This window comes from Leucoraja erinacea, chromosome 10 (genome assembly GCF_028641065.1).
Source record: "Leucoraja erinacea ecotype New England chromosome 10, Leri_hhj_1, whole genome shotgun sequence".
In the NCBI taxonomy this organism is placed as follows: domain Eukaryota; kingdom Metazoa; phylum Chordata; class Chondrichthyes; order Rajiformes; family Rajidae; genus Leucoraja; species Leucoraja erinaceus.
Genome location: NC_073386.1, coordinates 22,667,474 through 22,693,562, shown reverse-complemented (window position 1 = coordinate 22,693,562; position 26,089 = coordinate 22,667,474). Strand labels below are relative to the sequence as shown.

General features: G+C 40.9%; 1 protein-coding gene across 6 annotated transcripts in view; it reads left to right on the top strand.

The window, feature by feature from the left end:
- Positions 1–624: 624 nt before the first annotated feature.
- Positions 625–26,089, top strand: part of gpbp1l1 (GC-rich promoter binding protein 1-like 1) — a 54,126-nt gene continuing 28,661 nt past the window's right edge. For 2 of the 6 annotated variants that reach the window (XM_055641692.1, XM_055641688.1), the window contains exons 1-3: positions 625–840; positions 20,026–20,857; positions 22,065–22,184. In XM_055641692.1, the coding sequence (XP_055497667.1) occupies positions 22,122–22,184 (63 nt within the window). In that variant the 5' untranslated portion in view covers positions 625–840; positions 20,026–20,857; positions 22,065–22,121. The remainder of the gene's footprint in view (positions 841–20,025; positions 20,858–22,064; positions 22,185–26,089) is intronic. The other 4 variants (XM_055641693.1, XM_055641691.1, XM_055641690.1 and 1 more) reach the window with 3 other exon arrangements.

Genomic DNA, 26,089 nt, shown 5'->3' with positions numbered 1-26,089 from the left:
ATCAAACCAGGAAAAATATTTCCTATGAACTTGACTGCATGTTAATATGAAAAGCCCATCTTTCATAGCCTTAACATAATAAGCGTAACTTATAACCGTTTCCCGACAACAAATAAACAGAGGGAGCACGCCAACATCGAGAAATGCCGATCCCTAATGCATTAGTAGTTTAAAAAAATATATGATTTTGTTTTGCCTTCTCCTTTCAGGTGAGAAAGGCAAGTCACACAACTGGGGGAGTGGGGCAATTGCACTCAAAGATGATTGCAATACTCTTGCACTGGAGGCCACCTCCCCTCCTTCACAGTTCCAATCAATAAGATCTTTGGTTCCAATCGCTTGTGACGCCGGAGAGCCAAATGGAGCACGTGACCCTGCTGCGAACGTTCCCTTCCTTCCGCCCGCGCCCCCCCCCCCCCCGTACGCGTGCACGAAGAGCGTCTGTGGGGAGAACGAACGCAGGCACGAGCACGCGGAGCGTCTGTGGGGAGAACCAACGCAGGCACGAGCACGCGGAGCGTCTGAGGGGAGAACGAGCGCAGGCACGAGCACGAGCACGCGGAGCGTCTGTGGAGAGAACGAACGCAAGCACGAGCACGCGGAGCGTCGAGTGCGAGCAGCGAAGGGGGGCGGGGAGAGATAAAAAAAACTGCGGCGCAGAGCTGTCGGCAGCAGCAGCAGCGAGAGAGAGAGTGGATAGCAGTAGGAGTCGATGATTATAAACCAAAAAAAAAACAAACACCTCGGAAATACCTTGGTTAGGGAGACGGAGAAAAGACAAAAGCTCCAGGCCCTGAAGTAAGGGACAGCCGCTGACCCATTGCCTCCTTCCCCGTGTAGGTAGGCAGCCAATGTTATTACCCTGCAGCTGCTTTGTCGCCATTTTGGCCCAGTGTTTGTTGTTATTATCATCGTGGGCTTCACCAGCCGCCTTACGCCGTCCTCTGCCTTTTATTATCGTTGCATTTTATAACCAAATGTGCACTTAATTTTATATTTTTTCTCCATTGTGCCGTGCAACCTGTGCTAAATGTAACGGAAGGTTTCCCCAGCGTCAGTTTATTCGTGTTTGTGACATTTGATTTGTGGCCTAAACTTCCACCTTATATTTGTTAGTCCACAGTTCCTATTTGAACACCGCAAAGTGGATTGTTGGAAATCTACTTTTGAATAATGATTTCTTTTGACGTGGGGTATGGTAGCAGCTTGTCTATTAGGACTGAGCTAGAATTATTACTGTGGAAGTTAGAACCTTTTGATTTGGGTTTCTTTTGCTCATAAACATGACCCCCTCCCCCCCCCCCCCCCCCCCCCCCCCCCCCGCAAATTATATGTTCAATACGGTCCTGTTTGTTCCCGTCTGTGGACTTTGCCAGAAATGGCAGCCGTAGATGGCTATGTGGGATATTATCTCTCCCCTCGCGTGAAGGATCCTAAACCATTTACATTTTTAGGTCATATATTTAATTTAATATTTATATGATGGTATGATAATTCATTTCCATTGTAGTCCCTTGCATTTGTTTACATCGACTTCTAATTATATTCACAACTCTTAAATTCTTTATGGAAGTTTTATTCTACTTTTATTTGCTTCTATGTATGTCATTGACATGTTAATTTCAGTGGAACCCCAAAACTGTAATAATTTCAAAATGTAATTTGTATTTTTTACCTATTTGGATTAATGAGAGTTGTAGATAGCAAGCTTACAAAATTGTACACTTTAAATGTGACTAGAATAGTCTTTCGGAATGTTGACCTTTTTATTACCTCAGCATCACAATAAAATTGTGGAGAAAGCTCCCAATATTTATTTATGCGTAGGAAACACATTGTACTTAAAACTATCTTGGTAGTTTGTTTCATTAAGATGCATTTTAACCTTGCATGATAATTAATGGAGTATTTTTTTCATTTTTAGCCACATTGTCAGGAGTGAAGATTTTCAATTCCCTTGTTAGTATGCAGTACTATTATTAATCATCTGTATCTGTTTCTAACTGTTCTATCTTCTACCTGTTGCCATGAATTTGGATCAAGTATTGTGAGAGAATCCCAATGTATTCTTTGTCTAGTAGCGATCAGGATATAGCAATATTATCTTGAAGTAGATTAGTTGCTGTTTTTTTTTTTTGTCAGATCCATCTCGGGTGTATATGGCCATATACTGTGATTATATACCTTTGGCGAGGTTTCTAATTACCAGAGAACCACCAACCCTGGAGAGTGAAAGCAAAAGAGAATGGCTGAGAGATAATTCCAGAATGCAAGGTTCATATTTTGATCAAAAGCTTGTTCCATCCATGTTGAAATTGACATGATAAAAAAATACTGATTCTCAATCAGGTGGATGATTATATATTACCATATGAACATAAATACTGTCATTTGGCCCTTAGAATTTATGGCAAATTAGATCAAAGTCATCTCCACAATTCCTAGTTATCTATTCTTTCCCATGTCCATTAACTGCCCCTGTTTCTCTCATCGGGCACATGTGTAAGGATAACTTGCAGTCACCAATTATACAAACAATCAGCAAATCGAGGGGGGGGGGGGGGGGTATGGAGGAAACGGGAGTATTTTGGCAAAATCTATATGATCTGAAGAGAATCCGCCAGACAGTACCCACGGTCAGAATCACGCCATGTTGTTGGAGATGCAAGAGGTGACCAATTTTGCATGGGATAGATCCATACAGTAATTTGTAAATGACCATTTTGATTTGCTAGCCAAGACACTATTGGAAGATTGCAGCAGTTAAAATGACAGAGAATGAAAGTGGGGTCTAGTGTGAGAATGGCAGTTTGGAAAAAGTTATTATATTTACTACAATGTTGAAGGTTGGTTTATGTTTTGAAAATAAATCCTAGGTAGGTGGATTTTAGTACATTGTGGTTATTTTTGAAGTAGGTGGCATTTGCAATTTAATGCAAAGTTTGCTAGAGTGTTTAAATTATTTATAATATATACACATGTATATACATATATGTGTATAGACACACACACACACACACACACACACACACACACGTGTGAGATTTATATATATATTTGAAATTCTTAAGGGATTGGATCAGTTAGATGCAAGAAAAATGTTCCTGATGTTGGGGGAGTCCAGGACCAGGGGTCAGAGTTTAAGAATAAGGGGTGGGTTGTTTAGGACAGATGAGGAAAAACTTTTTCACCCAGAGAGTTGGAAATCTGTGGAATGCTCTGCCACAAAAGACTGGAGGACAATTCACTGGCTGTTTTCAAGAGAGAGTTAGATATAGCTCTTGGGGCTAACGTAATCTAGGGATATGGGGAGGAAGCAGGGACGGGATACTGTTTTTTGAATGTCAGCCATGATCATATTGAATGGCTCAAGGGGCCGAATGGCCCACTTGTGCATCTATTTTCTATGTTTCTATTATAGGTTGATGTAACGTTAAGAAACATTTGGACGTACATGGATAGGAAAGGTTTGGAGGGATGTGGGTCAAACACAGATGGGTCGGACTAGGGTAGATGGGGCAGTTTGGTTGACATGGGAAAGTTGGTCCGAAGAGCCTGGTTCCCTGCTGTATGACTAATTACAGTCACTTTGAGCAGAGGAAATTTTTGTGACAATAAAAATGGTGACTTTGGTGAGCTCAGACGCATGTCACTTGATTTGCATCCCATCTATTATTGTAGAAATAAGGAACTGCAGGTGCTGGTTGATAAAAAGATATATATACAAAGTGCTGGAATAACTCATCAGATCAGACAGCATCTCTGAAGAACATGGCTGGGTGAAAGATCCTGACCCAAAACTTAACCTATCCATGTTCTCCAGAGATGCCACCTGACTCGCTGAGTTACTCCAGCACTTTTTGTCTCTTTTTTTTCTCCTATCATTTATCTTCACCTTGAGCATACTCAACTGCTGATCATCCACAGTCCTTTGTTGTAGAGAATTTCAGTCAAAAAAATTCTCATCGGGATTTAAGTAGTAGATGATCTTGAATCTTTTCTGTGTTTTCAAACCAGATATTTTCTTTATATGCTATTGGTATTAACATCAGTTTATTATTGTCATGTGTATTAATATACAGTGAAAAACATTGTTTTGCATGCAATCCAGGCAAATAATGCCATATATGAGTACATCAATTAGTGCAGAATAGTGTTCCAGGTAAAGTTCAAATTTAAAAAATTCAAATACCGCAATGAGGCAGAGTGAAAGACAATAGACAATAGGTGCAGGAGCAGGCCATTTGGCCCTTCGAGCCAGCACCGCCATTCAATGTGATCATGGCTGATCATCCCCAATCAATACTCCGTTCCTGTCTTCTCCCCATATCCCCTGACTCCGCTATTTTTAAGAGCCCTATCTAGCTCTTGAAAGCATCCAGAGAACCTGCCTCCACCGCCCTCTGAGGTAGAGAATTCCACAGACTCACCGCTCTCTGTGAGAATTCCACAGACTCAACACTCTGTGGTGAAAAATCAGAAATTCATCACTGGCATGAGGTCTGTCCAAAATTCTTAACAGTGAGGAAGGAGTTTTTTGCTCATTTCATAGATACAGAATGACCGACAAACTCAATGCCGATTAAAGATCACCTGTACACTAGTTCTATGTTTCCCAGTTACGCATCCAGCACACTAGGGGCAATTTACAAAAGCCAATTAACCTACAAACCCGCACATCTTTGGAATGTGGGAGGAAACCGGTGCATCCTGAGAAAATCCACGGAGACTGTGCAAACTCCACACAGACAGCACCCATAGTCAGGATCGAACCTGGGCCTCTAACACTGTAAGATAGGAACTCTACCACTGCCCCACTGTACCTGTTCCTGCCACTGTTCCTGAATCTTGTGGTACATGCCTTCAAATATTGTATCTGGAAAGGCCATGCAGTATGGACATGTGTTCTCTCATATTATTGTATGTAGCCACAATACTTTTTTAAATCTTGCGCTCCAACCCCTTGCAGTGAAGGACAGCATACCACTTTGCCTAACTAATGGATGGGATTTATTTATTTATATATATATAGCGCCTTTCTAATACTCAAGGCACTTTACATCGCATTATTCATTCACTCCTCAGTCACACTCGGTGGTGGTGAGCTACTTCTGTAGCCACAGCTGCCCTGGGGCAGACTGACGGAAGCGTGGCTGCTAATCTGCGCCTACGGCCCCTCCGACCACCACCAGTCACTCACACACATTCACACGCAGGCAGAGGTGGGTGAAGTGTCTTGCCCAAGGACACAACGACAGTATGCACTCCAAGCGGGATTCGAACCGGCTACCTTCCGGTTGCCAGCCGAACACTTAGCCCATTGCGCCATCTGTCGTCGCCATAGGCGCAGATTAGCAGCCACGCTTCCGTCAGTCTGCCCCAGGGCAGCTGTGGCTACAGAAGTAACTAATTGTATTCTGTGCTTGCGTGATACCTTTTTGAATCATGCGAATCTACGTATTGAGTTCATTTTGCCAATATTTTTGGTTTTTCATTCTTAAAATGTTTTCTAATATTTATCATCTTTGGTGAATAATTGTACATTTTCTATATTATTCTGACTGTTACTGCCCACTTATTGTCCATAGACTTTGCGAAATCCGTGTTCCTCTTAACTTACTTTCTTTTCTTCTTTTTGAGATAAGAAAAGATGGATACATTTTTGATTTTAGTCAAAAAGACAACTTATAGTATCTTGTGTATATGTGGGAGGGGTGGAGGGAAGTGAGGGGGGGGGATATATGTGGGATGGAAGGGGCATTTATGGGGTGGGAGGGGTATGTATGTGTGGACGGGGAGGTGTAGGAGGGGGGGAAAAAGGGATGGGGAGAGAGGTGTGTATGTGGTGGGGTGGGGCGGAGGGATGTGGGCGAGGGTGTATGTGGGTGGGGGGCTGGGGGTGTGTGCGGGCGGAGGTGTTGTGGGGAAAGGGATGGGGGTTGTGCGGGGAGGGGTGTGAGCTCTGTGAAAAGACGGTGGAAGAGCCATGGGGGAGTGGGGGGCATCACGGGGGAGGGGAGAGCCAGCGTGGGGGACCAGAGGGGTAGTGGCTGGAATTGGCGGTGCGATAGAGATTCACAGCGGGTGCTGGTCGCTGGTTGTTCTCCGCCGGGATCAATGTCTGTGCTGACTGTTTGGCGACGTCAGCAACTCCGGGCAGGGCTGGGTCTCCGACGCTGGGCAGCTGCCTGGGGCTGGGCTGCTTCGGGGCCTCCGAAAGTCCGGTTGGAAACCTCCACCAGCCACCCACAGCTCCAGTAAAGACATGATGGCGCAGGAAGGGGCGGGCCGTCCCAGGGAGTGACAGGGGAAGAGACTAATCCGTGCGGCACTGACTGGCAGGAGAAGAGATCGATCTGTGCATGAGCGTTTTTAAGGTTTTTAAACCTTGCTAACTTCTAACTAACGTTCAGCCGATTGGAACGAAATGGTGCACTCGCAGCACAGGAGAACGGTGAGTGAACTGGCGTAAAATCGTAGCGCTATCGCAGACCGTTTTTGCGCAAATAGAAAAACCGCCGAAACGGAAGATAGCAAGATCAGAGTTTTAGTTGTGTATGGATGGATGGATGGATGGATAGATAGATAGATAGATGGATAGATAGATAGATAGATAGATACCCTTTCTCATTGATTCCGCTGTTACGAACTAAAGTAATGCTCAACAGACCTCACCAGTGGTTGATCTGAAATTGGTTACTGCATTTTAGTAAATGGGATTTGATCAGGTTCAGAATTTCCAGTCATAATTCTTTCGCTGAAATATTATTTCAATTTTATCAAAATTAGTCAAGAACAAAGGAAATTGTAAAATATCTTACAATTGGACAAGGCTGTTAGCATGAAGAGGTTCACTTTCAGTTATGAGCAGGTTCAAACTGAAAAGTCTGAGTCTTGTGGGTGTTACAGTAATCTGTTTCGAGCAACTGTTATATAAAACATTCCTACAATAAAAACAGATCAGTGGTAATTGCAGTTACATCATATCTGTAATGTTTCCAGTTAAAACAGTAACATGTTTATTTCACATAACAGCTTGAAGATGCTTTCAATATTGGATGTCTGATTGTATGCTTAGGAGTGGGTTGGACCTTTACTATTCTAATAACAAGGTTGGCTACTGTTAAAAAATAACATGTATTTTCATTTTGTCAGAGCAAAAGAAATCAAAAACTGCCGATGCTGGAAATTTGAAACCCAAACGAAACGCGAAAAACACCCAGCAGGTCAGGCAGCATCGACAGAAAGAAAATTAAAATCTCAGATGCTTTTTTCTCTCCTAGTTCTGCCTGCCTTGCTGCATCTATCCAACATTTTCTGTTTTTGTTTCATTTTGTCACATATGGTTGGAAAAAAATTGTGATTTCCTAATTTCAATATTTTTCAGTAAGACTTAAAACCACAATTAACTGGTTTATTTAATTATGGCAATAATTTCTTACCACATTAACTACGAGGTCTTTATAATCTTTCATAAGTGATAGGAGCAGAATTAGGCCATTTGGCCCATCAAGTCTACTCCACCATTCAATCATGTCTGATGTACCTCTCTTAATCCCATTCTCCTTCCTTCTCCCCATAACCCCTGATACCCGTACTAATTAAGAATCTATCTCTGCCGTAAAGATATCCATTGACTTGGCCTCCACAGCCTTCTGTGGCAAAGAATTCCACAGATTTGCCACCCTCTGACTAAAGAAATTCCTCCTCATCTCCTTCCTAAAGGACCATCCTTTAATTCTGATGCTATGACCTCCAGTCGTAGACTCTCCCACTAGTGGAAACATTCTCTCCACATCCACTTTGTCCTCATTCCCACTTTGTCCTTTGCTCCCTTATTCTTCTAAACTCCAGCAAGTACTTTCCACAGAGTGAATTTTAATGCTGACGATTTTCGTGAGAGTGTTGTGAATTCTGAGGACAACGTTTTGTAACTAAATGGCCATGACAAGGGGCTCATCTGCATGCTATTAACAGGTGTATTTGCATTAGGTTTTATTCTTTTTGTAATATTACTGCAGCTTGTCTGCAATGGGGTGACTTTCTTGGGATTAATGTTTTCTGGTTGCATAAATCTTAACTTAATTGTGTCTTGGTAGGTTACATTAGAAAATTGAACTTTGCTTGTATCGCAACACAGAAGGAAGCTGTTTGATCCATAGAGCCATTGTTGGTGTCCAGCAAAGCAATCCCACCCATTTCAATCCCTTCTCTTATTTCCTTATAACCTACACATCTGCAGACTCCACACAGACAAAGTGGAGTTCAGGATTGAGCCCAGGTTCCTGGAGGTGTAAAGCAAGTTGTCATCTATTGAACAAAAAGCTTCCATGTTTCTGTATCTGGGTGCAATCAACACAGATTTAAAAAGAACAAAACAGAAAATAATTGAAATAGTTGTCCAAAACGTTATAGCCACAGCTGACAAAGAGTTATGTAATGGAACTAATGAATGATAATTTCTTAGATTATATAGCTATTACTTGCCAAAATTTATTAGCTGACAAAGCTGGAAAATATTTAAAAGAAAGATGCCTTATTGTGAGAGCCATAGCTATTGAAACTAAAGGGATTGAGTTGATTGCTCCAAGTCTCTTGTCAAAGTTAGTTTCTTAAGAAGCAGATAGCAACACACGTTAAAGACAGACCATGGCAATCTTTAATTGATTCGTCAGGTGGGAGTGGCAAATATCTACAATGAGCACAAACGTTGCTCAGTGCTTCTCGTGCTCCACTCACAGAACAAAGGAGAGTTAGCACAATTATACATTTTTCTTATCAGTAAAACACTCCTACCAAGTCTGAATATGACATGACTGAAAGATTATGTGGGCTTTCACAATATAGGAAAGCTGGGACCAAATCCAGCTCATCCAATAACAAGTTATTACTTATCTCTGGAGCATCAGCTATTTTTTTTCAATCTTGGCTTTTTTATGGCCTTGAATGAATCACATGTTATTACTGCAGGTTGCCATCTTAATGTCTTTATGGAAATGACAACCTGTCCTCCATATTGTGTTCCATATAATTTACAAAGTCATTCAGACGTGGCACCGAACCATTCCATTGTTCTACTAGTCCATGCTTTTGTAGAAGAACGACTCCTTTTTAGATTTGACTTAGCTCTTTCACTTTTCATGATGTACTGTTGTAATCGCTATTATTACAAATTTGGTCATCAGTAAACTTGAATGCGGTGATTCAAAGGTCTTTTATTGTCGCATGTACAAATTAAGGTACAGTGATATGCAAATTACCATGCAGCCATACAAGAAAAAAGCACCAAGACACACACATACATAAAGGTTAACATAAACATCCACCACAGCGGATTCCTCACTGTGATGGAAGGCAAAAAAGTCCAATCTTCTTCCTCTTTAATTCTCCCGCGGTCGGGGCAGTCGAGCCATCTGTCGGGGCGGTCGAAGCTCCCGTGTCGGGGCGGTTGAAACTCCAGCGGCTTGGAGCTCCCGGTCGGTCTCTAACCAGAGACCACAGGCTCCAGCAGTTGGAGCACCGAGGTCGATCACTGACAAAGGGATCGTAAGCTCCACGATGGTAAGTCTGCAGACTCCCACAGTGGAGCTCTCAAAAGTTGGTCTCCAGCAAAGGCCGTCAATTGCTCAATGTTAGACCGCAGTGTGGACTGAGATACGATATGGGAAAAATATTGCATCTCCGTCGAGGTAAGAGATTAGAAAAAGGTTTCCCCAAATCCCCCACCCCCCACATAAAACAAGCTAAAGAACACAAAACTATACCCTTAATACTTACTATTTAAACACAAAGATGGAAACAGTGTTGACGAGGCAGCCATTGCTGGCACCACCCGGTGGTTAATGTGTTCATTGGATTTAATAGACAATAGGTGCAGGAGTAGGCCATTTGGCCCTTCGAGCCAGCACTGTCATTCAATGTGATCATGGCTGATCATCCCCAATCAGTACCCCGTTCCTGCCTTCTCCCCATATCCCCTGACTCTGCTATTTTCAAGAGCCCTATCTAATGCCCCTGTCCCACTTAGGAAACCTGAACGGAAACCTCTGGAGACTTTGCGCCCCACCCAAGGTTTCTGTGCGGTTCCCGGAGGTTTTTGTCAGTCTCCCTACCTGCAACCTCCGGGAACCGCGCTGAAACCTTGGGTGGGGCGCAAAGTCTCCAGAGGTTTCCGTTCGGGTTTCCTAAGTGGGTCGGGCATTACTCTCTCTTGAAAGCATCCAGAGAACCTGCCTCCACCACCTTCTGAGGCAGAGAATTCCACAGACTCACCACTCTCCGTGAGACAAAGTGTTTTCCTCGTCTCCGTTCTCGTCTCGTCACGGCGGCAGGCGCGGGCACACCGCGACGCCCTGTGTCTCCCTTTCAAGGGAGATGCTAAAAATGCATTTCGTTGTCTCTGTACTGTACACTGACAATGACAATAAATTGAATCATTTCATTTTTTTTTTTTAAATGGCTTACTCCTTATTCTTAAACTGTGACCCCTGGTTCTGGACTCCCCCAACATCGGAAGCATGTTTCCTGCCTCTAGCTTGTCCAAGCCCTTAACAATCTCCTTTAAGTAGTGTCCCCATTTTGAATAAAATTGGGAGCCGTATGTACCTTAAGAATATAGACACAGGGGAACATTAAGTATAGGTGATGACATCCTAAGTAGTTGTTTAATGTTGGTCTACCCAGAAGTACCATAGTTTGACCAGCTATAAGTAAAAGTCAGCTATTTTCTTTTTCTTGAAAGTAGAGAGCCCATCCAAAGTAAAGACGGTCAAAATGGTTCTTGACTTGGACAGCGATTACATTATATAATTGTAGCACGAAGAAGCAGTCTAGTCCATCAGGCCTATCCGGCCACTTTAAAACGGTGAACCATTTAGGCCCATTGTCCTACCTTTATTCATGACGCTTCAGCTTTATTTTTATGTACACATTTTGTTTTGAGAATGTAGCATTAAATCTGTTTCTATTATCTTATTACGTAGTATCGGCTAGACGGATAATTTATTGTAAAGGAAAATCCCACAACTATCCTCTGGATTTTCGAGTGAACTAATATCTGTAGCTTTTGGTTTTTACCCTTCCTGGCAGTAAAAAGTATAATTCCATTATAACTTTATAATAATAAATACTCTTGAAAGAGCTGAATATCTCTAAATCTCTTCAGAAGCTCAACTGCAACCTCTTCAGTCTACAAAAATAAAAAAAATTATGGAAAATATAATTTATGGTAAATATCTGTTGCCACCATGACGGGTTTAAATATCCTTTTTTTAATCAATTCCCAGATTTGAACCCATATCCTAACTGGAGTAACAACGAATTTATAAATTGTTAGCATAACTGCTGTTTTTTTGTAAATTAATGCCGTAAGCCAAAAATAACACTTTGCTTTTATTTTTAGCAGCTGCTTATCTTGTTTAGCCACTTCATCAAATCTGAATATATAAATAAGTGTTCTTGTCACCCTTGAATATATTGCTTTTATTTAAACATTTCGTCCAAATTCATTCTTCAAACCATTTCGCATTAAGTTGTTTGCTTATATAAAGCAAGTCTTTGTTATGTACTACTGTACTCACTGACCATTGTTACAAACTTTATCATCTATGAACTTGATTGCAGTGACTCTAATGTGACCACTGGTTTTGTCCGCTGAGTATCATCCACCAGTTTGAATGATAACCGTACATCACAATACTCTGATTTGCATCTTAGCCAATAATATATGCACACAGCTTCTGCTACTTAAATTCTATAAAATTCAAGACTGTGACAAATTTACTCTACAAAATCCAAACAGTAACCATAGGCAATCTCACATTTTTTCCAAAGGAATCTCACAAGGTACTGGCAGTGATTCATTGTCTTGACTATTTAGAAGTATTTCCCATTGGTTTTGAGAGAAATCAATTTAATCAAAGTGAACATTGAGATATTCACAATGTTATCTTGCAACTACTCCTGAAAATGTTAGGTTTTGATCCATGAAATCAAAATGAGCTTATACGTGGTGTGCTTAGCAAAATATCTGGTCTGGAAAAATGTATGCAGCATAGTTCCCTCTGATATACACAATCTAATTAAGTATAAATAATCAAATGGGTATGTCCCAGTATTTTACTGCCAGGTAAAAACTGAAAAGCATTTGATTTTGTTGAGAATGTTTCAGTTTGTTTGAGTGTTCAACCTCTGTGGTGACAGCAGAGATGCTGGGTGCCAGCTATTGGCTTGTATTGAAAACTGACAGGAACTAATTGCAGAAGTGTGTAAATCCACACCACCAATGACTAGAGCTTTGTGGGCAGCTTTCTTTGAGATTATTTGCAAGTTGTTCTTTTCTCACCAATCACAAAGTCAAAATTGTCAATGTCTTCAACCCCATCTGTTATGAAGTGCATTGGTTAAGATTGTCAGATATGTTTTCTTTCATAAAATGCATGTTAATTGTCATATTTGCTCAAATAACAATTAATTTTGTCTCCTTTTCACAGACGAGTTTGAATTAGCTGGAATTTTATCGATTTTTATTTCGCCTGCAGTCCTGTTTTCTTGGTGATTTCTGTGTAGCAGAAGATGTATAAAAGGGAGTTTAGGGACATTTTTGTCATGATGCCTTGATTGGTGAATATGTTTAGCTTGTGATTTTATTTGAAGCAGAAATAATACGTGAATGCTTCCATGAGCATAATTTCGACTGGTAACTATGCACTTCGTCCGAGCACATTATCGCACGCGTCATGCAAGCTGTCTTAAATGACCACCTAAACTGTAATTTGGCAACCTAAAAAGCTGCCTACGTTGCCTGGCTGGAAATGGAGAAAAAAAGTTAAGTGAGAGCCCTGTATATAGATGCCATCTTTTCCTTGCCCCCTTCATTCCATTTCCTTATTCTTTCTGTATAATCTCATTGAATCTTTTCCCTCTTTCAAGCTCCCCATCTCTACCCTTTATCCCCAAGTCCCCTTAATAGTTTTGCCAGGAGGCTTTTTCCCAGCTATCAGGAAGAAGGTATAGGAGTCCAAAAACTGTAGCATCTGGGTTCAGGAACAGCATCTTCCCAACAACAATCAAGCTATTGAACAATACAAACTCGAGCTACACTATGAACTGCCTTACTTGTGCTAAAGACTTTGGGCCATGTTTTGTTTTTTACATTATATTGTTTTTATTCATTTAACTTTTTTTGTTTGTTATATTATGTATTGAATAGTGTGTTTACAACCTGTTGTGCTGCTGCAAGTAAGAATTTCATTGTTCTGCATCAGTACACAGCAATAAAACATTTGTGACACTTTTAGATGTGAGCTTTCATGCTCTTCTATCTTTGCTCAGAAGGGAAAAGGAAACCTTAACCTCAAGCCGGCATCCTTGACAATGCTTCCAGCCTTTCTATTGCAATGTACTGTGAAGATGGATGGAAGGAAGTGCCAATCTTGTGGTGGATTTGGCAGTGTTCACCGCTGTCAAGAGCAGAACAGTTGCTACACAAATTGAGATGCTTCCTGAATCTTTGTGGATATGCCAAATGTTCTCAAATGCTTCAGAAAGTAAATATGCAAATGCACTTCCTTGATCATTGCATCAGTCTGAAGAGACCAGGTTGGTTGGCTGTTGATACCTTAGAACATGAAGTTGAGTATTTCTACAGCAGCTCAATTGACAAGGGCACAGTTGTGTTCAACGTCCCAGTTCCCTAGATCACAGCCAACTTCTTTCATCTTACTAAGAGCTATTATTATTATTATTATTTTATTAAGAGCTAGGTTATTGTCCTGATATAATGACATGAGGTCTTGATCTCTTTCCTATACTTATTGCTGGAATATATCAATGGTTTGGGTCGGGTTAAAAGGAATGTAATTTGAAATTTAGGACCAATGGGTATTTTGGGGGAGTGCTGAAGGGAAATGTTCAACTTTTGAGGATGCTGGTCAGCTGGTAGAATGAACAGGTGGCTGTTGGATTTCACAAGATGTAATTGATCTTGAGAGAGAAACCAGGAATGGGAATATGCTGTCAGTGGAAAGACAGAAGTGTATGAAAGAGCAGTATGCAAATCAAATATATAATCATGCTTGTAAAGCCTGGGAATATTGCAACATGGATTACACTGGACCCAGGCCAGTGTCTGGACTAAACACAAGTACTGTTGCCTACAATATTTTGCCGTTAATGCATTCCTCACTCCCACTCCCCACCTGCCGCCAAATAAACTCGGCTCAATTGGCGATGTGGAGAATGCTTCCATGGAACACAGGAGGCCCTGAACGTAGGAGGTCCCTGCAAGCTTTGACAGGTTACTGCCTGCAAAGCATTTAAAACAGTTTCCAATATTTGAAATATCTCCAATGGACATTATAGAGATGATGGTCATTATCTCTACAACTGCATTTAAAAACATGAGATATATTAAAGTTAAACAGTCAAAACAATTACTTTAATTACTTTAGTTTAAACTAATATTAGTAATAGTTAGAAACAGCAGTTAACTGCACTCAGCTATTTCTTCACGGGCAAATTAATGGAAATATCATCCATGGACTAGCTTCTGCAGGATAAAGCTGAGGACTGGAAGTGAGGTAATTCTGGGCCACCTTCAGCAAGTCATTGCTTTCATTGTTGGTTCAAGGAGAGTCCTGGTTCACTGAAATGATTAAAGAGGTGCAGAAGTCTGAGGTATCATGAGATGTGGTTAGCTGATAGTGGTTTAACCAGTTCATTGGGTATCATTATTTGGGCAAATAGCTATACAATTATAAAATAGGAACTATAAACAATATGCCTTGCACGAGAAACATCACAACGGCCAAATTTACCTATTGCCATTTTGAATGTGTACTTAATTAACAAAGGAAGAGCTCCATATTCTAACATAAGCTTAAGGAAAAGATGTAAATGAATAGCAAAGAAGAGACCAGTTTACACTATGTATAGTATGATAGAGCACAGAACAGTACAGAACAGGAATGGGCCCTTCAGCCCACAATGTTTGTACCAAATATGATGCCTATCTGAAATGATCTCATCTGCCTGCAAGTGATCCATATCCCACCATTCCCTGCAAATCCGTGTGCCTTTCTAAAAGCTTCTTAAACACCATCATATCTGCCTTCACCACCGCTGCCACCCTAGCAATACTTTCCAAGCCCCCACCACCACCTGTGTAAAAAGAAAACTTGCCACGCATATCTGCATTATACATTTCCCATCTCACCTTACAGCTATGCCCTCTAGCTTACATTAATTTAGAAATACAGTGTGGAAACCAGCCCTTCATCCCAGCGAGTCCACAACGACCAACGATCCTAGCACATTAACACTACCCTGCACACACTAGCGACAATTTACAATTATACCAAGCCTATTAACCTACAAATCTGTGCCTCCTTGGAATGTGTGAGGAAACCAAAGATCTCGGAGAAAACCCACGCAGGTCACGGGGAGAATGTACAAACTCCATACAGACAAGCACCCGTAGTCAGGATCGAACCAGGGTCTCTTGTGCTGCAAAGCAGCAACTCTACTGCTGCGCCCCCGTGCCGTCTAGTGTTGGACATTTCCACCCTGGGGAAAAAATACGGACTATTTAACATAGAAACATAGAAAATCGGTGCAGAAGTAGGCAATTCGGCCCTTCGAGCCTGCAACGCCATTCAATATGATCATGGCTAATCATCCAACTCAGTATCCTGTACCTGCCTTCTCTTTATACCTCCTGATCCCTTTAGCCACAAGGGCAACATCTAACTCCATCTTAAATATAGCCAATGAACTGGCCTCAACTACTTTCTGTGGCAGAGAAAAAATGTGAGGCTAGAGAAAGGAATGTGGGTGGAAGGGGAGAAATGGGTACACATCCAGATGTGTACCAAATGGATACACATCCAGGGGGTTGTTTACAGGTTTGTTACCTAAAATGTGAGAATTCAATGTTCATACCATTAGGTTGTAAGGTACCCAAGTGTTCCATTTGCAATTGGGCTCACTCTGGCAATGGAGGAGGCCTAGGACAAAAGGTTCAATGTAAAGAATTGTGCAATATTTACAGTCCATAAAATTTGTAGCAGTTACTTGTTTGGGCTACTTTCACATAGTACATATGTGTGCTTCATGCCATGGGATCCGCAAGTGCTAATCTTAGAAAATAATTGTTCATTTTTAGCACAGCTTCAAGAAATTGAATTTAATCTTTGGCGAGGTAACTCGGCAGATTAGAATAGAATGTACCAGTTAAACTATTGCCACAGCTGAGAGGTAGTCCAGTGATACAAGCCCTCTCTGGGCTACAAATGTCTAACTTATGAATACGCGTACATACAAATGAGCTGCAGCAATCAGGGTAGGGTTGAGCCAAACAAAGTTGAGAACACTGAGCAGACTTGCTTGTTCACTCACATAGTGTGCCCAGCTTGTGTCCACTTTCCTTGCGTTTGCTAACTATCCCGTCACAGCTGTTAGTATGATCCTGTCCAATACATTGTTTTTGTTCATTTCTGACTGACAAAATTCAGGCACTGAATAGTTCAGTGAAATGGAATGCTTGTGTAATCTGGTTATTGTCTGTATTGTTCTACATACTAAACCATTTGTGACGACTGGGTGCAATGGTTTAATCATGAATAACAAGAATTTTCATTCAGTTAAATAAAATATGTAATTAAAAATCTGATATCAGTTAAGGTTCCCATGTTTCTTGATCATCTGGTTCACAAATTTTCCTTTTATAATGGAATCAGCCAACCTCATTGTGTGGTAACTAAAGGGCCTGTCCCACTTGGCCGTCATTTACGCGTCATATGTAAAATAGGTCGACGCGTTGGGTGTGCATGGTTGACGCACACATTGCGCATGGTGAGGCGTGGAATCGCATGCAGTGGCGCGCAGTATCGCAGGGCGCTCCAGGATTTCGTAGTGTAACAAAATCCTCGCGCGCCACCTGCGTGACGTATCGCGTACGCACGCTGACGCATTGGCGTTGCACGCTGTATCGCGTGGTGACGCATGGTTACGTCACAGTGTATCAACGTCCGTAAACGCCACCCATACGCAGTCGGCCCGCCATTTACGCGTCATATAACCTCTAACCACGTCCACACAGATCTCTTTCTGGGTTTCGTGCTAGCCTTTCTTGTTGTACTCCTGCCTGGCTGATCTGTAAGTATGAGTGCTGCTCCTAACAGACGTCTGTTGTTGCTGTAGCAATAAAATCTGTAGTTCTTCCATGATGGGCATGATGCAGAATAGGGAAACGGTATTCTAATGACGTCACGCGCACCAGACGGCTGTGCTGACGTGTGATTTGCGCTCGACGTTGCACGTCACGACACGTCAACCTGTTTTACATGTGACGCATAAATGAGGTGCAAATGACGGCCAAGTGGGACGCCCATAGATTCACGGTAGATTTACTACCCTCTCCAATGGCCTATCATAACTCAGCATGAGGGCAATGAAGTTGAAAAATAAACACTGGCCTCTTTCTGATGAATTGCTGTTAATTCTAACATTGAATGAACTTGTAACGTGCTCAGATGGCATCGTGGTTGCGTGTCAAAAACTGCAGTTCTTTTGAAATGTTATGATATTTTAGCTGAAAATGAAGCTTTTTGAAGTAAAAGGTTCCAACAAAATCTGATGGGGTATTTAACGTCAGAAAGATTTAGCCCTGCTTCTCTTGATGCTTCACGCAGATGTTTTTGTCAGAATTTAATTGAAGCGTATGATCTGAAAAATCCAACATTCAACAAATCCGTCATTCTGTTACTGCTTGCCATTGGATAATTTGCCCTATGTTTAATGAACAAATACTGGGAGTTCTGCCTGTAACTTGGTTGTTACCCCCCTAAACTCCAGCAGGTTCAGGATTCCAATGTGAGATCTGAATCTGTTGATAAGTGTTTACTAGGAAACCATTGAGACTAATAGCAGTATGTAAAATAGCAGCATATATCCACCATTTAGAGCAAAGAATCCACTTCAACAGCTTAAGCCAGGTTAAATCTGGTGTAAGAACAATTTAATTGAATGGATGACATCCATCGACTGAGGGGTTATCTTAGTTTTGGTTAATAAAAAGGAAGACTTAAATGTTTTAAAGCAGTTTTGAAGACTATGTTGTTTTAAAATGAATATATTTTGGAGTCTTTTATATTTGTAAGTTTTGAACATGTGAAAGTTTGCCTGCATCAAAAATGATTATTTTTTGACAAACCTCTTCGTCATATCGAATATACAGTCTGCTAGACGAACACTGTGGGGTGTGTGCTGATGCAAGGTTTGGCACAAAATCAACAATTTATTTTGTTCCCACAGATGCTGTTTTACCCACTGATTTCCTCCAGTAGGTTATTTGTTGTCCAGATTCCAGTCCCTGTGTTTGTTTTAGTCATATGGCCTGGCTTAACTGTCTGTCAGGTTCTTCAGAAGATAGATGCAAAAAGCTGGAGTAACAGAGCGGGTCAGACAGCATCTCTGGAGAAAAGGAATCGGTGACGTTTCGGGTCGACACCCTTCTCCAAACGAGAGATATAGATGGTGATATAGAGAGATATAGAACAAATTAGTGGTTCTTCCGCTGACCCATGTGAACAAGAATTAAACACTATGACAGTGTCTTTCGTGTATGTCCTCACTGCTGAGATAAGAGGTGGTGTCTTTCTGTAAAGGTCCTGTCCCACTTGGCCGTCATTTACGTGACTTACGCGCGACAGTCGCGCGCGTCATCATGCGTCCGCACAGCCGTCTGGGGTGCATGACGTCATTTTAATACACAGTTTATGACATTTACCCAGTTTATGATATTAATGGTGGTTTTACAAAAAGTTCGTTTCTTGAGTGGTGCTAGCAATTGGAAAAACTGCAGATGCCCCTATTCAAAAAAAGAGGTGAATGAAAAGTAGCAAGCTGCAGACCAAATTAATCTGTGGGAAGGAACTGCATATGCTGGTTTAAATTGAAGATAGACACAAATTGCAGGAGTAACTCAGCATCTCTGGAGAGAAGGAATGGATGATGTTTCAGTCTGAAGAAGGATATCGACCCAAAACGTCACCCTTTCGAATCGAAACATCATCCTGCCCCACTTGGCCGTCATTTAGGCAACAGGCCGGTGGTGCGTGAAGATTTCGACACCGCGCGCAACTCCACACTCCTCCATGCGCCCGTCCCGCGCTATCCACACGCTACCAGGTCGCGTAAATGGTGCGCAAATGACGGCCAAGTGGGACAGGCCCTTAAGTTGTCCTTTGATGAGCCACTCGGGGAAAGTACAGCTGGGGACGAGATTGGCAAGTTAACACTATCAGCAAATCCAAAGCAATTATGGTGGCAGTTTTCTATCTGAAAAGTGGATATTCCATGATGTAACACTGAGCACGTTTGGATATAAATTGAGTGGTAACATAAATTATGTTTTAGGTTTTGTGTAAGGTTTGTTTTTCTCCAACATGTGTGGAAGGGATATTTAATTTTCTGTTGTAATGAAGGGGTGATAATTGAGAACCTATCTCTAGGTAATTATGTGCTGAAAGACAAGATCAAGCTTCATTTTGTGTACCTTATTAAAACATATTACTTAAGCCAATTATAGGTGTAATATGTGTAGAAATAGACATTGGTGTAATACATGCAAATATTTAAATCCTTTAGTGATGAAACCTCGTTGTTTCAAAAATTCTATATCTTTACATCAGACGGGTACTAATGTCAGATAAAGTGTTCAAATACAAATAACGTAAATGACCTTGAGCAAATTTGTGTGCAGTACTATATGTCTGTTCTACAGCTGTATGGATTTCAAACATCTCCTTTGAATAATGTTTAAATGTGAAAGAAGATTTTGTTTTCCATTGCAGAAGATTCCAGCTAATTTTAAGGGATGGGTGAAAATTCTATCTTCATGTAATTGGTTTTGCTGACGGTTCAGATCTTTTGGAAGGAGTTTCAAAAATTATGTTGTTGATTTGTCTTGCGGTTTTCTAAAGACAATTCTTTACCTTAGTTATTTTCTTGTTTTCTTTGTTATAGGTATTACTGGAATTGCAAGTGCTTTACTGAAAGTGCCAAGGAAAGCATTTTTATTTATTTTTGCTGCAGAGGATGAAAAGAAACGGGAATATCAACTCGGCTTATATGTTTTACCATGGTCAGCTCTGATAAATGAATAGAGAAAGCTAATCTGGACAAGTGGGAAAAATAAATTGACCTACAATTTTAAAAATCTTTTGAAGTATTTTAAAATTTAGTTTTGTTTATCATTATCTTTGGATGTACTTGGGTAGATGTTAGATTTAGAATTATTGTTGAATGACATCCTTTAGGATACGCTTTTCAAATCAGAATAGGGACTTTCTAAACTGCCATGTTTTCAACAGCTATGTATAAAAAATGATGGAACTGCGAAGAGACGAAAGAATGATGAGACTAAATTTGTAAATGTGAGCATCTGGTGCATTCATAAAATAAAATCTGGACACACCGTGTTTTTTTAATTATGCTGTAATCAAATCATAAGCCGACAACCAGTTTATTTGTCCTTTTTTGTAATGTAAACTTTTTTTCTCTGTGGAACATTTCATTCAGAACATTAATGAGGTGAGCAAAGTTCTTCCTCTTCTCAGTTGAAAAAATAATAGCTGGGTAGGCCCCGGGGCTATTTTTATGCTTGGAGAAAGGGAAAATAAAATGAATAGCTGAGGTGGGATTGAGGTGCAGGCGAGCACGAAGTGCTGCTTCTGGTCCTAAGTGACCAAATCGCTCTACAAGCTCTTACCATCATTTGCAAACCTGCCTCGGCGAAAACGAGAAGCTTCAGTGCTGGAAACATCAAAGCCGAGGGCCCAAAGAGCTCTGCTTGGAGGTAATGTGTTGTTTCATGATCTTGTATTACTCTAAAATGGTCACTTCTGAGAGCAAACTCATTTTGCAGTTTTCAAATAATGTGCATGTTCTTTGATTCACAATAAATCTGTACATTTCTAGTTTTTGTTTTGCAGAATATAGCATCTTAATGAAGTTTGTGCCTCCACAAATATATCTTTACTCGTATACGCTTCAATAAAATTGTAATATCACTAATTATTTCTGTACCAAACCAGGTTATCTTTTTGACTGTTATAAATGTAACCTTTTAATTAGCTGAATGAAGGAGCATGCCTGTAAAATGGTTAGATATTTTAAAGTACCTTGTATTTCACAGTGAAATGACTGTCTCCAATAATTTGCCATTGTACAAGATTCTAATAATGGAAACTAGTAGTTTGCAAGTTGGATCACTTAAATAAATTATCTCACTAATCTAATGTTCTTATAAAAATAATAGATACTGTTAATGAATAGATAACTCAGGAGGGCTGCAGTGAAAGATGGGAAATATTTTATTTATTGTTTTATTGAGGTTTGTCAACTGCAAAAAAAAAAATGGGGAATCTAGAACTGGAGGGTACAGGTTTAAGGTGAAACTGGAGCAATTTAAAGGAGTTCTGATGGTAAGGTTTCAAAACATCGGGTGGTGAATATCTGGAAGGAGCTACCAAAGAACATAGTGCAAGCGGATACAATGACAATGTTTTAAAAACTTTCAGATAGGTACTTCAACACTAAATGAATTGAAGGAACCAGGTAATGCAAGCAGATGAGTTAAAAGCTCCTGTTTCTGTGTTGTACGTTTCTATGATTCTAATACCTGTATAGAGAATTTCAGGTAGACCTGGTTACTACTTCCAAACAAATGTTCTTACGTGGGAATGAAAAGCGGACAATTTCTAATATATAATAATGTTGAGGCAGTTTATTAATTGTTGAACTCAAGCTCTACATGAAGGGTAACAAATGTAACTTTTTTCCAAATGTAGTGAACATTTTCAGAATTACTTTTGTGTTGTTATTGGCTGTAGCAACGTGACTTTTTTTGTCAAAGATTTATGATGTGCGATGGCTTATACGCCGAGTTAACTGTAATGGCAAATAAATAACTTTTGATGAATCGATTTTTGACAATTAAATGTGTCTGTTATTTGAAATATTTTGTCATTTCATTCCCTTCTTAATCCATTTCATTTCTGCAGGATCTTGGCCATGAGGTTTCATACCTCACTTCGTTGACTGGAAGACACTGGACCTAAATGGCGCAGCATGACTTTGTACCTGCTTGGCTTAATTTTTCAACATCTCAGTCTTCAGCTAAGGTTTGATACAAAACATGAGCTACGACATTATAAACTTGTTTTCTTTCAAATGCATGATTGGTCAAAAGGTTGTTTCATTGCATTGAGAAAGCCTTAGTATAGTTTCAGTTGAAACCCAAGAACAAATAGTTATCGTATTATAATGCTCTAGGAATTGGTCCCAGTTGTAACTTCATTCCCTCACGGTAGTTTCTATTTATGGTATTAGACTGTTAATCCAGATAGCAACTTTTGGACAGAGCTATTCTCCTCATCAACACGATCTGATTCAACCTCTTATGCCTCCAATCCTGCCTTAGTTATCAGCTATTGAAAGCATTGCGCATGTGTTTGCAATCACACAGTCATACAGCTTGGAAACAGGCCACTCAGCCCATCATATCTGTGCCAATCAGTGGGATCCATCAATACTAATCCCAACTTCCAGCACTTGGTCCATGGCCTGCTATGTTAACTAATTCTTCAAAACATTTCTTAAATGCTGTCAGCAGCTCTGGTTTCAACATTCTCCCAGGTAATGTGTTTAAGGTACCTGCAACTTTCAGGAAAAGAAAGATCCCCCTTGGAATCCCCTCTTAATCTCTTCCCCATACCCTGAATCTGTCCTCTCATTCTATCTATCTCAGATTTGGAGGAAAAAGTTACTGCCATCAAATTTAATTTTATCAAACTCAATCCTTTCCCCACTTAGTCTCAACCACTCTCGGGAAAACAAACCTAGCCTCTTCAGTTTCTCCTCGTAATGTAAACTCTCCAACCCAGGCAATACCTGTGCATTTTCACGACACCTCTGCAGTAGTATCACATCCTCTACAGCGTGGTGACCAGATCTGCATGCTAATCAATATGTACTGCTGGCTTCTGTTCCTCAGTAAATTCTTAACCCCATCGTTGTGTATATCCTAGTCTTGTTTGATCTGCCAAAATGCATCACCACACATTTTTGGGGATTACATTTCATATACCATTTCTCTGCTAACTCACCAGTATCATTCTGCAGCCAATAATTACTCCCCTCATTATCAACATCACCCATCATACCTTTTCCAAAATTATTAATCATAACACCTAAATTTACATCCAGATTGTAAATGTTTATAAAACTAGTATGCTGTAGTATTCTATAGGTTATAGGTTCCAACTGTAAAAATGAGCCTTAAGCCCCTGTCTCACTGAGGCGATTTTTCTGGTAGCCGCTGGATTTTGGAGTTCAAAACTGTGGAAGTAGCTTGTCTTCTCCTGTCCTGGGTGCTGTCGTATGTTGTCGCCAGGTGACATTGGTTGTCGCCGGGTGCTAACTTTGGTGAATTCCATTGGCGACTACTTATGTCAACCTACGTCAACCGGCGACAGGTACCGGCGATTGAGCTGTAGCCGACAGGGTCGTTGCTTGTTGTAGCTTGTCGCGGGTGGACGTAGGTTGACTTTGGTTGTCATAGGTTGTCGCCTGTGTGGTCATAGGTTGTTGTAGGTGTGGTCGTAGATGGACATCCTAATGGATCACCGGTTGTCGGTAGCTTGGTGTCGACTAGGTGGTAGATTGTCGTAGACTTTGTCGTAGGAGGGGGTCCAGTCACCTCTTTTTCAGCGACCTGCTACGTCTGACAGTCGACGGCAGGCACTGAAAAAAATTGCCTAATGGGCCTGTCCCGTTTAGGCGACTTTTTGGGCAACTACAGACTATGCGGTCGCCATATGTTTGCGGGTGGTTGCCGGGGAGTCGCCTTCATGGTCGTGAGCAGTGCCCTCAAACTTGCAGCAAGTCGTAATAGCATTCTGGTCGTCGCTAATTTTTCGACATTTTGAGAAATTAGTGACGCCCAAAATTTTGGCACCATTGAGAGTAGTGAGAATTCTCGTGACTTAAGTGCAGGTATAGTGGGTTGCCAGGAGATCGTAGGTTGTTGCCGTTGGTGACTTGTGAATTTCATTGGCTCATTGGGGGGAAAAAATGTAAATAGTAGTTTTCAGAACCAAGGATAACCGACTGGTAATGGTGATGTCCGCCGAGCTTCACAGCCATGTATCTCTGGCTTCGTAAAAGTTGTCCCCACTCCTTCTACCCACCCTGTCCCCCCCTCTCTTTTAAAGGACTTAAGTGACCCTTCCCGTGCACTGTACTTTCACCGTCTTAATTACAGCACCAACCTTCCTGCCTTCCTGTTCATCGTGGTGTGTGTCTGACATAGGCTTTGCACCGTGAGAATTTCACTCAGACAGCGCTCCCCCTGCTTGCCCTGTCCCCCGCCTGCATAACTGGCTGGAGAAGGAAGTGATGTATGTGTGTGTGTTCCACTCTGACAGTCGCCGGTTTTTCAGCGACCTGCTACGACTTGACAGTCGCGGCAGTTGCCTGAAAAATTGCCTAAGTGGGACAGGCCCTTTTGTCTGTATTCAACAAGGGCAGCAGGAGATTACAGACCACTGTTCAGACGTTAATGAGGTTGTGACTGGAAAACATTCTGACAGACATTGTGCACTTATTTATTCCAATTTACCCTGGTCAACCATGTGTCTTCATTCCAGATTGAAGTTGTACCCATCCAAAACTCTGCTACCCATCTTTTGATGTGTTTTGATGAAGTTATTCACCTCAAATGTTAGTCTTGCCCTGCTGAGGGTTACCAGTAATTCCTGTTTTAATTTCACAGTCCTTGCATTATTTTATGTGTGGTGAATTTGCACTATCTCATTTACTTGCGGTCTACAGTGGTTCCACCTCAATGTTATAATAGGTTTTATATCAAATTGTTCTGTTGCATTAAAATTATTTACATGTGATTTTGTCCTACTTTGCGGTTGACAAAAATGCTGGAGAAACTCAGCGGGTGAGGCAACATCTATGGAGCGAAGGAAATAGGCGGCGTTTTGGGTCGTGACCCTTCTTCAGACCTACTCTTGTCCTACTCTGTGATCTTTTACGATCATTGCATTCAGGCATATGGAGAATACCTGATGTTAATAACTCTAGATAGAGGCCAGAATTTCAGCCATCAGGATCCTAAATCCTGAAATTGCATCCCTAAAACTTTCCATCGCTTAATCCTTCATTCAAGACTATCCTTGAAACATAACATTTTTTTCTTGCTGGTTTGTGTCGTGATGTTCCGTTAACTGCCTGCACTTTGCTCACTTATTCAGTGCCGATTGGCTGTTTATTGCTAAATGCTTTTGTACCTTGTGACTTGAGGTAATATATACATCAGAACCTATAATGTGCCACACAATATAGTTTTTAGTACATTTTGTATCCATGGAGATTCACAATAGTAACCAAGTGGAGGACATTTGGTCTGACAAGTTTCAGAGGAGGTCCAGTTATTCTTTCTCCCCATTGCCTTGCAAATTCTTCTCTTTGAATGCAACAGCTGAATCTGCCATTACTGCTTTTTTGCCTTGTGCATGCATTCCAAGTCCTTCATTGTCAACATTAGTGTTGTATTATTCCAGGTACATTTAATTCCATTAATTTAGATTTAATTTATGTTTTAACTCCAAATCAATCATCCAAGCAACTCCAAACTAATCAATCATGTCCAGTAACTTAATCGTTATGCTATCATCATAACACCTTTCAAATGAGCTTCTTTTATTCTCAAACTGGAGCAACCGTACCTCATATTCCGCTTGGGCAACATACAACCTAAAATGGTCCAGTGTCCTCTAGTTGTGGTCTTGACAACATACAATTATAACAAAACTTCAATCCCTTTGCAAGGAAGACCAATGCCCACCTAACAACTTGCTTTACCTGCTAACTTTTTGTGATTTACAAATATTTACTGCTTTGTTTTGCTACATGTGATATTTGAAGTGCTATTAGAATTGTAATATGTTTTTATCAAAGGTGATGCACAGCAGTAATTATTATCATGCATATGGAAGCTAAATAAGGGAAGTAGTGG